Genomic DNA, 12,374 nt, shown 5'->3' on the forward strand with positions numbered 1-12,374 from the left:
CAGTGCGTGGGTGATACAGGCACTGGGCCTTCATTTCCTGTCTAACAGGAGACGTAACAGTAATGAAAAAAAAAATCCTTTTCTTAATTCTTTTTTTGTAACCTTTTAGCAGATGGGATCTGTCTTCCCACTCAGCTCTGGATCCCAAGTCTCACTGCTATTTTTTGTTCCAGATCAGCTATGCGGAGTCTCTGGTCTGCAGAGATGGGCTCTGATTACTGACTGTATGCTTCATGTTCATTTGCAAAATGTGCAGCTGCTGCCTTTATAATTTCAAAGAATTAGGGGTGTTTCACTGTACCAGTTGTTCGGATACCAACAGGTTGCCAACTGGGACATCTCTGATATGCGAAGTCCTACTTCAACTCCCGTTTTCTAAAAACCTGATTCCATTCAGATTAAGGGGAGTGGTTTGCTTTTTCTTGAGGGCACAATTTTTGTAACAATTTTCACATTCAACTCTCATCCATTCAAAAATTAATTTCTCTTTCCTCTTAGCATACACAGGGATAGCAGCAGGTAGTGGTTAGGGGAAGCAGAACCCAGGGCTCCTGCTCTACTTCTGACTTTACTGCCTAACATTAGACAAATCACTTCACCTTCTGCTGAAGCAAAAGCTCAGTCCTCTGAGAGGTAAAGGGAGTGAAGACGGGGGTAAGAGCAGAGTGCAGCCCGCTGTGTGCTTGCGTTGTTGGTACAACTGAGGCACGGGGGCTATGGACACAGATGGCTTTAAGAACTGAGGCACCCACAACGCCTCCCCCTGCGATTTGAGGCAAGAAGCTGTGTTATCAGCCTGGCCAAAACTTCCGAACGTTGAGGTTTGTGCGTCCAGAGCTCAGCTGGGAGGAGAAGCTGGGGCTCAGTCCCAGTCCCTGTGACATGACGGGTGCCTTTCGGGGCAGACGCGTGCCCTCGCCCCGAGCGGAGCCAACCGCCCTGTGCACCCTAGGGCCCGCCATGGTCTGCATGCCTCCCAGCCTGCTGCCGCCTATGAATATGCACACACGGCTCTGCCCACTGGCTTTTTAATGAGCGTGACATCAAAGCCCTCCCTGCTGGAGGAGGGGACCCACAATGCAATAGGCAGGGAGACTGTGGAGGCTGCTCCCCCCCGGCCGCTGGCATCGCTGCTGCAGGCAGAGCCCCTCCATTGTCAGCCCTGGGGGGCCCGGCTGTGCATGGGGGTGCGGGGAGAGGCCCACCAGCAGCAGGGCTGGGTTTAGGGGCTGTCTCCTGGCCTTGCTGGAGAGGGGGGGGAGTGTCACCTGGAGGGGCATCCCGCACTGCTGGGGCTCAGGTGGGGAGCGGGGAGCTGCCCCCTGACCCCCCAGGAGCAGGGGGGCCATGAGTTCTCAGGATGACCAGTTCCAAGCAGCAGCCCCTGAGCCAGCGGCTCCTTCCGCCGATGATGGCATGACCTGGTGGTACAGGTGGCTCTGCAGGATTGCCGGGGTCATCGGGGGCGTTTGTAAGTATCCCCTCCCTCGCAGCCAAGGGTTCCCCATCGGCTCTGATCGTGCATGCAAAAGCGTGTGGCAGGGGTCGTGCCTGCCCGTCCCTGGGTCGTGTTTGTGTACGGGGAGGCGGGCCTCGGAACAATAGTTTGGGGTTGCAGGTTTGTGTCTCTTCTACATGTGTAGTTGGCTGCGTTTTGGGCAGGAGGAAGAGCCACGACGAGCCCGAAGCGGGGTGATTTTAGCTTGCACGTGAGAGGTGTGCTGCGTGGTTGCTGAACTCGCTGAACTTTGGCACCTGGGAGAAGGGATGTCTCGGGGGGGATCTGCAAATCCTCGAGTTTCTTCTTGGATGAAGCTCATCTCCCATCTCTGGGAGTGGTGGGAGCAGCAGCCAAGCCCCCGGTCCTGCAGGAAGGCCGTGGGCAGATAAACTAGACAATGGTTTTATTGCGAGCACCAGGCTCAGGACGTTCAGCGGGGTCAGGTGCAGGGTGTGAACAGGGGCCCTGGGGTTTGATTCTTCCATCCTATCTGACCGTCAGGTGTTTGTGTTCCTGCAACTTTCCTGTTCTGAATATCAGAGCATGTTTCCTCTTACTCCTGCCGTTTATCACAGAGGGCCTGGCTGTGTTTTTTTAAGGCGAATAACGACCTTGGTTAGTGTTGTGTGTTTTTTAAAGGGTTTAGTCTTGGACGCACAGAAGATGGGAGACAGCGTACAGCGAAGTGAGTTGGCTGCGCTGTGAATTACCTGCTGCCGAAAAAAATTTTCCCAGGGAAAGAGTCTTTGCACCTTTGCCAGAAATCAGCTTGTCCCGTAGTGCTGTTTTGCTACATTCTGTGGGGAGATTAATAGCTCTTAAAAGCAGGAGGGACTGTTATGACCGCTTAGTCTGATCTCCTGCAGAGCACAGGATGGAGAATTCCTTCTGCTTCAGGTCCACGACTTCTAGTAAAACAAGAGTGTTTCTCAGCCAGTACAGTCAGCCCTGATTTATTCCCTCTGCTGTAGTGTTTCGTCTGATCCCTCTCTCTTCCTGCCCCCTTTCCATGCCTGTTCCTGCCTCAGGACTTGACTGTACAAGGCCACGGCGTTTCTGCAGCCCACCTCGTGCGCTGTGGAATCACTGGGCAGCCCCTTTAAAACTCTTTTTGGCTATGCTGGCAAAACGTAACGCTGCTCTCGCTTTTGCATCTTAGGTGCCGAAATTCCAGAGGTGTGAAAAGTTTCCACAGGGCTGCTCTTATGGGGCAACACGTACCAGAGGCCTCTGGTGGAGGCGGGAGGCCTGGAGGCTGGCAGGGCCGTGTCCCCAGGGCAGCTCCCATGAGGGGGCCGTGGGGTGATGTCGGTCCCAAGGGCTCTGGCCTTGGCACCCTTCACGTGGCTTTGGCCCACGCACGGCTCGTGGGATGTGGATGGAGGGCGAAGAGCTGGAGGTGGCTGCGCTGCCCACCTCGCGTGCCAGAGCAGCTCGTGAGGGGCTTGGAAGCAGCACGAGTCTTTGAAAGCAGATTTTTCCCCTCTGTCTTTAGCTTTCAAAGCAGCTGAGTTGTACTTGGATTCTTTTCTCAGTCTTTTCTTCACAGCTTGGAGAACTCATGACTTGTTTTTAAAGGAAAGCTGAGAGCTTTACGTGTTTGGGTGAATGTGGGAGAAGAAACAGGCAGGAGGATTGCCAATGGCTCGGGTAGTCAGACAGCTTGCTCTGTGGCCTGGGCAGTCTCACTTTGTGGGGTCTGTGGGGCAGAAAACAAGGCAGCCGGGGTCACAGGCTCCTGGTAGGAGCAGGGACCCGGGAGGCCATGGAAGGAGGCAATCCTCCGTGCTGGTGACAGGCCTCCTCAAAACGCTCCTTGTTCAGCATTGCCTTGTTGAAGGTGGCCTGTTAGGACAAGGGCTGACTGATAACTGGGCAAGGCTGGAGCGTGCCTCTAATTTCAGAGCTTGCTACGAAGGAACAGAACTCATTTATAAGGATTTTGGACATCTGGGTTGTGGCTGCTACAGGGCTGGGTTATTTTGTGCAGGAGGAAGAATTTCCTGTAGGATGGATGAGAAACTTTGTCAGTGGAGGTGAGGCTGGGAGGTGACACCTACCACGTGCCAACACCTGTAACCAGCAAGATCAAGTCAGAAAGGGCTGGGAGGTGGAGCACAAGTGAGACAAACACGGCTCGGGATCTGTTTCTGGCTCCTGCACAGCCTGGCTTGGTGACCTCGGCCGAGTCCCCTCTCCCCCTTGTGTTCCCATTTGTAAAAGGACGATGGGAGTCTGTGGCTTTTGTAAAATGCTCTAGGAGCAAAAATAGGGTTGCATTGAGGACAGTGACCAGCTGCTTGGAATGAATAGAGGCTTTGTGGGGGGTGGTGTTTTTTTTTTTTTTTTTACTTCCTTGTTTTAGCTCCCAGTTATTTGTGCTTCCCCAGGGCCTCAGGATGGGACAGCAGTTAAACAAATGGCAGGACTGTCTTCCATAGCTTACATGCCATCGAGCATTATCTGAATTTGAAGCCTCTTGTGAGGCTTTGTTGTGCAAAAAGAAGCCTCTGGGTTGGCTCCGTGTCCCTTTTGGCTACAGAGGCAGGAGCCGATCCTGCCCCAGCGGGACCAGGATGTGCCAGGCTGCCGCAGGATGCATTACACTGGAAAGGAGACTGAAGGTCACCAAATCATTATCTCTGTGGCTGTTGGCAACCACCACTGAGTGCAGTGCTCCTGCGATTATAAACCTTTGACTCCTTTCCTGCTGGTTGGTGCTCGTGCTGACGTAGGGACTCGCTCAGCTCAGGCCTGCTGGGTCATTAGTCCATTGGCAACCAGGGCGATCGCTTCACTGAGGCTCCTGTGAGGACGTTTAGTGCTCAAGGGTTGTTTTGGGATGAAAACAAAACTTGAAAAACTGAACCAAAGCCCTGACAAAGCGAAACCCTGATTGACTAGAGTAAAAAAAAATAAAAAAATAGTAGGGCCAAAGTCCTGCTTGGAAAATAACATTCTGCCTCCCTAGGTTTGCTCTGTGGTTGAGGCTGATTTTGTAGCTCTCTGAACCTCTTGCACTGCTCTGCTCCACTGTGCTGTTAACCAGGGCAGGGCTCTGCCCTTGCCCTTTCAGTGGTAGTCAAGGTGCTGCTGGGTTTTGCTGTTCTGCTAATAATAAAATGCTTGAAAGTCATTTAAGGTTATTTTCAGAAGTGTGCTCTTCTGTGAAGAAAAAGTGTTAGAAGTCCACGGTGCGGACTTGTGTCACAAGTCCCCTGAGTTCCTCTTCCGCGCGCATCCAAGCGTTTTTTGGTCACAGAGTTAGAAACGTCCCTGCCTGCTGCTCCTTACAATCCTGCTCGCTGGTGCTTTGCCAGCTCTCCGTCTGTTTGCATGTGTGCATCATCCCACCCTGGTGCCTCAGTTTCCCCCTGCAGTGCAGGGACACTGACACTGATCCCTTTGCGATGGGAGGATGAGAAGTGCCCTTGGAGCGTGGCTGGTAGCATGTCCTGTGGCATTTCTGCTCTGTTGGGACCTTGTTCTAGCAGGAATCTCCAGGAGATTTTGGGTCCTAGGGGACAGTCCTAGGAAGCCTCTAAAAATAAACCTGTTTGGTTGTTTTCTAAAATCGGGGGGCCACTTGCTTGTGGGGTGACCTTAGCCTGGTCCTATCATAGGCCTGCAGCTCTGTTTCCCAGTCTGGTAAATAAGGGTAAATATTCTTGAGGAAACCTTGAGGATTCAGCAGTGGATGCCTGAAGGAAACCTTGCAAACTCGTGCCAAGCTTTTGAAGGTCGGGACTGCTCACAGCAGCCCTGCTCAGGGATTCCCTTAGCAAAACATGAGCAGACTTCAGAAATACCTGGATCCAGGCTGATTCTCAGATTCACACCGCTCTCTTCATTATTCAGCTGCGCATCCCAGGCCAGCCTTTAAGGGCTGTATAATTTCAGATGCGGTTTTGCACTGTGTTGTTTTTTACTGGGGATGCAGCCCCTGCCTCGCCGCCCTCCCTCCCGTGGGCTCGGGTTCCCAGGTGAGCAGCAGCAGCCTCTCGGTGTCAGCGGGGGAAAGGGGCCGTATCGAGTGCAGGGAGCTCTTTGCAAGTTTAATGAGGCAGGAGGTGGGTGCCTGCAGCCTGGCTGCTGGCTGCTTCCTCTCCTGGCATTACGAATTCAGGAGAGCAGGAGCTATTCTGGACCTTGCTTTAGCCAGCATCCACTTCCATTTGTATTAGCAGAGACCCAAAACTGGCTCTTTTCTGCCCATCTCTAAAAGTTGCACAGAACTAACAGTGTGTGACCAAGACCGGGTTCAGCTCTCCTTTATTTTCAGCCTGAAAGGGCTGTAAGTAATTTTTTTGCTGAACTTTTCCCCATGCTGCTCTGAGATGGGTGCCTGCAGGGTCGTCTTTGTTCAGTCCTGGGACAAACCAGTGGTTCCTTTGCAAATAAAACCCAGGGTGCCACTTATGTGACCGCACATAAAAGCAAACACTGTTGTGAGCAAGCGTCACACTGAGGCACCAAGCGTTCAGAGCAGAAGGATACCTGGATGGTGGGCCAGGTAGGATGGGAACAAACCTTCCACCTGCATCCTGCTCTCCTCGGGCCATCAGCCCTTCTGTGCTGCTCTGCGCACGCTGCTCTGCAGTGCCCGGAGGTGCCAGCCAAGGCAAGGACCCTTCTGGGCAGCTCCAGCGCTGTCTGTCCGGACAGATGAGCCCAAAGCACAGGAGGGCGCAACCCTGCTGGTGTGGCTGCAGGGCAGGCTGGAGCTGGGAGAAGCCAGCCCTGCTGGCCAGCCTCTGGCCCTGCTGTCCCGTGGGTCTTTGTGGTCACCGAAAGCCTCTTCTTGCCTTCCAGCCTGTGCCTTTGCTGGTCTGTGGAACTGCGTCACCATCAACCCCCTGAACATAGCAGCTGGCGTGTGGATGATGTGAGTGGAGTTTCTGTTCTTTTTTTTTTTTTCTCCTGGGATGGAGATGTGATCCTTGGGGGTCCCTTCCAGCTCAGGGTACCCCGTGATTCTGTCCATTAGGCACCACGGAGCGAGGGGCAGAGCTGAGGTGAAATGTCTGCCTGGTCCTGCGGGCGGGCGTGAATTGCCAGGTCTTGCTCAGTCAGACCGGTGGAGACACGGGCTTTATCCTATTTATATCCCCATTTATATTCCTCTTCTCTCCTTACCCCCCTCCCCACCCCTTTTTAAGTAAATACTGCAGTAACCTTACCCAAAATAAATCTGGGGCCTGGGGTTGGGAATTATCAAGAAGGGGGGAGAGGGAAGCGGGGTCCAGCCCTGCTGTGTGCTTCCGCTTTGGTGCGGCCGGGGGCACGGCTGACCCTCGCTCTGGGGCAGTGTTAACTCTCGTGTGCTCTACCTGGAGGCTCAACGCCTTCGTCCTGTTCCTGTGCGAAGCCCCCTTCTGCTGCCAGTTCATCGAGTTCGCCAACGCCGTGTCTGCGAGGGCGGACAAGCTGCGGCCCTGGCAGAAAGCTGCTTTCTACTGCGGGTGAGGATGCTCCCAGGGCCGGGCACTGGGCATTTTGGGTGCTGTGTTCCCGAAACCAGCGCGGGGCTGCCTCTCTCTCTTTCAGGATGGCAGTGTTCCCCGTCATGCTCAGCCTGACGCTGACCACGCTCTTTGGAAATGCCATCGCATTTGCAACCGGGGTGCTTTACGGCCTGTCAGCGCTCGGCAAGAAGTAAGAGATCTGCCTGCTGGTGGAGGGGAGGGAAGGGGAAGGTGGACCTCCAGCCCGCACCCCGTCCATTCCCAGCTCACATTCCTGCGCTGTCCCTTCTCTCTGCAGAGGAGATGCCATTTCCTATGCCCGCATCCACCAGCAGCAGAAGCAAATGGATGAAGAGAAGCTCACGGGGTCCCTGGAGGGACAGGCCCTCTGAAGCGCCTGAGCTCAGGGGAACCTCACTTGGACACTGAGGTGTTGGTGAAGATACGGAAATCCACTCTGCCCTTCCCTCTGCCTGCTCCCTTCTCTGTTACTCCACTATTTCCCCGGACACTGCAGCAACTGGAAATCTCAGGGGCTGGGGCGGGCTGTGCCCTCCTCCCACACCAGCAGCCAGACCTCAGCGTGTTGGCCGCTCTCTCCTCGCCCTCTCAGAGGTTTAACACTGAACCAAATATCTCACAGTCCCCTTCTTTTTTTTTTTTTTCTTTTTTTTTTTTTTTCCCTGCAGAGGTGCTGGCCCTTTGAGTGCTGCTGTACAAGCCTAAACATGTAGCCTTTCTCTGTTTTGATGCCTGGATAATGAGCCTGCCTTGTTTTGCTGGACACTGAGTGTGGGCAACATGCTCACTGGGAACTGCTCGTGGAGCTGCCTGGCTCCACTGGTCATGTTACACGTTTTAAAGTAATGCACTCTGGTGTGGCACTTCCCAGGCACAAAACACTAATCCAGCATTTAGCAAAACCTGGTGATGCTCACGCTTGGTTTTCTTCCATTGAGCAGGTTTTAGTACGGGTCCAGTTAGGCTGGGCATCAGACATCACTGCGCGGTAAAGGACTTGCAGCAAAAACCCACGTGAAGACAACGGCCACTCTGCAGAGAAGCTGCGAGAGATGCTGGGGCAGATCCTGGGAACTGTAAAGTACAGTCTCCCCTTCCTCTGGATACAGCTTCAGGCAGTTTCTACAATTTACTTGAATTATATGCATTAATTGCTTAGTCTGAACAAGGGTACTTGTCTTAAGCTTCACCTTTTTACTGGGGAGGAAGGGAAGGGAGGTTTGCTTTACCTCAGCTGAAAAAGGATAGTATTGCTTGAGCCAACTGTTTTTTTTTTTTGCTGGCGTAATGGCTGCTGATGTGCGTGAGCATCCTTCTCTCGTGTGCCCAGGACTGCGCTCTGTTCTCTCTCCCTTCCCGTGTCTGCTCCTGCAGCCTGTTCTTCTGCGTGTGGGACCTGCTTTTTGCTTCTGTCTGGCACAGTCGTTCTCATCGGGCTCATGCTTTTTTACATCAGTCCTGGGCTGGTTTTGTATGGGGAGGTGGCATATCCTTCCTTTGCAAACAGAGAAGTCTGTACCAGTTTGGTGGGGATAGCAGGTTATTGTCCTGGGCGTTTTGCTGCTTTATTCCAAGCTCTGTCAGCGGTGCTCCTGCCATGTTCTCTGTTTGCTTTGTGTCAGGCAGAACAGAAGTGCTCACTAGGTCCAGGTCCCATGCTTCTCGTCACAGTTTCTTCTGGGGGGGTTAATTTATTTGTTTTTTGTTTTACTTAGGAAAAGGGAGAATAACTTATTTCTACATATTTATGTGTTTTGATGGGCCTTGCTTTCTCTGAACGTAGGAGAAAGGAGCGCTCCGTTCCTTGTCATTCGAAGGAAAGCATCGTCTCATTTCGGGGGTCTCTCTCTGGACCCAGGGAGAACCCTGGCTGCTGTAACTGGGGTACTGTAAAATCCCATTTCAGCCTTCAGAGTGTTTCTCAGACTTTTGTAAAGTGTGCTGCCCTTCGATCCCTTTGTCTTATGGGTGCCGATGTGGCCGGAGTTGCTTTTCCCTGCTGGGCTGGAGGGTTTGTGCTCGGTGAAGGCAGGGGGCAGCTCTGGCGAGCAGTGGCAGCCTCTTGTCACCGTCCTGTGCTGGGAGCTGGGCTCCTGCTGCATCCTGACCCTTCATGGTCCCGTTCAAATTACCAGGGTGCCAGAGGGGTCGTGCTGCTGGTGACTGGGTGCTGTTCATCATCAGAAGCTGCAGGAGAGGATGGCAAGGTACTGGTGCACGTGGGCACTGCAGCAGGAGCAGCGCAGCCCCTGGGGGCCGGGGGGCTAAGCTGCCAGCTAATGGCATTTCTTGTTTCTTCCGTGGCGTTCAGGGAGGTGTGAAGATTTGCAGCAGGCAGGAATGTGGCCTGGCTTTATTTGCACACGCAGGCCCTCGCAGCTGGATGCTGGGCAGCCGCTTCGTGCTAAGCCCCTTTTCCCCCGGGCCTCTGAGCTGTAATTGCTCTGACACCAGCTTGTCTGGGGCGCAGAATAGGCACCGCCAGCCCAGATGCAGCTTGTTTCAATAAAGCCTCTGCCGTTTTGGAGCCCCCAGCTCTGGGCTGGTCCTGTGGCTGCGTGCAATATGTGGGGCATTGGCTTTCCTTGTGCGTGCGTGCGCAGGGACCCCAGCCCGCAGCAGTGGGGTGGCGCAGGGGGATGCACCCCAGGACACCTCCGAGTGAAGCCTCAGTGATCATAGCCTCTCTGCTCCTCCTGTCCCCAGCACCTTCCTCGGGTGGCTGCGTTGCAGAGTCCTGCCTGGCGAGCAGGACATCTGAGTTGATTTCAAGGGGTTGGGGAGTTAAGTAGTGTTTAGTAGAGGACTGAGGCACGTAGCGACGCACATGTCTTTGGTAGTGACTGCTTTGCTCTGCGAGTAGTTCCGCAGGTGGAAGGCGAAGCAGAGGCAATAGGGTAACCCTTGTAGTCTGATCTACACCCACAGGGATGAACCAGGAGAATGGCAGGGCCCTTGCTGGCTTCGTCTGCCTGCTGGCTCACCTCTGCTCCGTTTGCTCCAGCGGCAGAAGTCCCTGGGGTGCCAGCAGTGCCATCACGCTGCGTATCACAGCAGCCAACTTTGACCAGGCAAGCTAATAACTTGTGTTGCTCTGCCACCATTAGCAGGATGCAAAGCCCAGCTCCGAGCTGTGGGTATGCTTTTGTTGAAAATGAGCCTCAGGGTCTCTTCTGCAAGAGCTGAGCTCTCCTGTGGCCACAACGCTAACGCCTCTGGTTCTGCTCAGCGTCTCCATGCCTGCCTGAACAGGAGGTGTCTGGGATCCGTGCTCCGAGAGCGCTGACTCTACAGATGCTGCAATATTGGGGTGAGCACATCTGGAGCGGGTGCTCTGGGGAACGTTGGCTGGCTGTGATGCAGCAGGACCCAAGCCAGATGCGGCTGTTGCTGGTCTGGTGAAGTCTGTGTGCGGGGCCTGCAACATCGATGGCTTTCAGGAGTGGTGCTGAGTTAGTGGCTGGTCTCACCTCAGTGTGAGGTTATTTTTGTGGAGATAGAAAAGACCTTTAGAGTAGTAGTATCACAGTAGTTAAGGTGCCCATTCACAGTGCATGGTGGTTATTAGTTGTGTTTAGAGGAAGGGTGCTAGGAGCTGTGCAAGAATAATGAAGTTGAAGTCCTGCTCTAGTGATTTTACAGGGTCAGCCCAGTCCCAGCTGGCGGTGTGCAGGCTGGAGGGCTAATCTAAGGAGTCTCCGTGGAGGAGGTTCTGGAGGCCTCTTGGGAGAGAAGGGGGCAGAAATTTTGTTATGTGAGACCTCAGTTGCAGGTGGTGCATTGACTACAGCGAGTATGGAAAGATGGCTGGGAACCAGCAGTAAGTGTGCACTTGGGAGTGGACTGTTACACCATTCACTGTCTGAGCTGTGCACTTCTCTTACCCAAGTGCATTTATACAACACACATCTCCTCCGTGTTCCACTCAATCTCAGAAATTACTGCACTTGTGCGTATAAGCTCCCTGTTCCCCTGGGGTTCTCCCCTGGGCACGCAGAGAAGGGCAGAAGCTCTCTTTCTGCTGCGTACCCAGACCTTGCTGCTCTAAGCAGGAGCTGGTTTTGTAACACCAATTGATTTTCTGTGTGTGCAGTGAATAAAAAGACCATTCTACCTCTGGAAAGAGCCACTGTGATTTCTCAGACTCTAAATGTTGTAGCAAAAACCCTCACGCTTTCTCTGTGGAATAAAGGAGATCACTCAGAAAATAATTCTCCAATGTGGTTCGGGCATTTGCTCCTTAGGCCAAGCCCTGGGAAGCTCTATTCATCTTTGTCATTTTGTTTTCTCAGGAAAAAACATCGACTGTCTGCAGGGAAGGGTTTCACTGAAGTGAAGATATCAAGACCTGGTACATAGCCATGTGAGAAAGAGAATGCTCTAGGACAGGGCTGCCAGAGATCCTGATCTTCTGGAGGTCAGTGGAAAGCAGAGGCTCTTGAGAGCTCTTGTAATCTGGCCATGCTTAGAAACAGTCATATTCCAGCCAGGGCTGGACATCTTTCTGGAAGCAGGTCTCGGCTGCAGAGGTTTGGTCTAATACTGAAATTTCTCTGTGGTTTTGATTTTGGCCCATCTCTCTTCCTCTGTCCTAGGCTGCTTTAAATTAATCCTCTGATAAAGCACATCTCCGAGGTGAGGTGCACCTTCTACTGCAGGGGATCTAAATAGCAGTTAGTGTTTCCTGAGATTCAGGTCAAATATGCTGTGTTGCCCCCCAGTTCCTTGTCACAGCAGGCTGAAGTGTATCAGGAATGGGAGGACACAAGCATAGCCACAGGCCCTCAGGTTGCCAAGTGCATTTCAGCAGGCTGGCAAATGCTCAGGCAAATCATCTCCAAGTTCAGCCTGTGCTGTTCTGCCCCTTTGGGAAGAGTTAGGTTGGATGCAATACTCAGCAAGGCCAGTCATTCCTTGCAGCCATAACCACCTCCTCCTGCAGCTGTGCTTTACCCAGGGTTAGGTTCTTAAAAAAATAAAAATAAAAATAAAGACCTTAATCTTGCAGGACATCAGGAAAGGGGTGAGAGCAATTTGCTACTAACTATGCAGCTGAAATCTCAGTGATGGAGGTGGAAGCTCTACACACAGCTGTGATGGGGCACATCCACCTTCCTGGGTGTGTAAAACCCTGGGGTGGGAAGGACCTGCCCCACTACGACGTAGTCTGTACCTACTGTGTCTTTCCTCCAGGGGATCACTTGCACTACAGCTGAATGTCTGTCTGTTCCCATGCTGTGTGTTGTGTCTTGAATTTTCTTTGTGAACTGTAGTTGGTTGTGTTCATTAGGCTCCTAGTGTAATGTGTGTTTTTAGAGCAATAAAATGTGGCAGCTTTTTTATACAAAAATATCTGGCTCCGCCTTTTTTTGAAGTCTTCAAGTACA

The 12,374-nt window shown here is 52.9% G+C and overlaps 1 protein-coding gene across 2 annotated transcripts; it reads left to right on the plus strand.

Annotated features, from left to right (window-relative positions):
- The first annotated feature begins 1,062 nt into the window (after positions 1–1,062).
- On the plus strand, positions 1,063–12,337 carry CACFD1 (calcium channel flower domain containing 1). 2 transcript variants are annotated; one of them, XR_005813775.1, is made up of 6 exons: positions 1,071–1,471; positions 6,314–6,386; positions 6,838–6,963; positions 7,049–7,156; positions 7,265–11,404; positions 11,996–12,337. XR_005813775.1 is itself a non-coding variant. In XM_040531415.1 (5 exons), exons 1-5 carry the CDS (start codon positions 1,348–1,350, stop codon positions 7,356–7,358), a joined length of 525 nt encoding a protein of 174 aa, XP_040387349.1. In that variant the 5' UTR covers positions 1,063–1,347; the 3' UTR covers positions 7,359–12,337. The 2 variants fall into 2 exon arrangements, 1 of the variants encoding a protein (XP_040387349.1); XM_040531415.1 differs by having other exon boundaries at positions 1,063–1,471; positions 7,265–12,337.
- The last annotated feature ends 37 nt before the right edge of the window (positions 12,338–12,374 follow it).

Source organism: Cygnus olor, chromosome 19 (genome assembly GCF_009769625.2).
Source record: "Cygnus olor isolate bCygOlo1 chromosome 19, bCygOlo1.pri.v2, whole genome shotgun sequence".
Lineage (NCBI taxonomy): Eukaryota > Metazoa > Chordata > Aves > Anseriformes > Anatidae > Cygnus > Cygnus olor.

Coding starts and splice junctions, on each gene's coding strand:
- CACFD1 (XM_040531415.1), top strand. CDS start 1,348: ATGAGTTCTCAGGATGACCAGTTCCAAGCAGCAGCCCCTGAGCCAGCG. Junction 6,387..6,837: donor GCAGCTGGCGTGTGGATGAT/GTGAGTGGAGTT, acceptor CTCTACCTGGAG/GCTCAACGCCTTCGTCCTGT. Junction 7,157..7,264: donor CTGTCAGCGCTCGGCAAGAA/GTAAGAGATCTG, acceptor TTCTCTCTGCAG/AGGAGATGCCATTTCCTATG.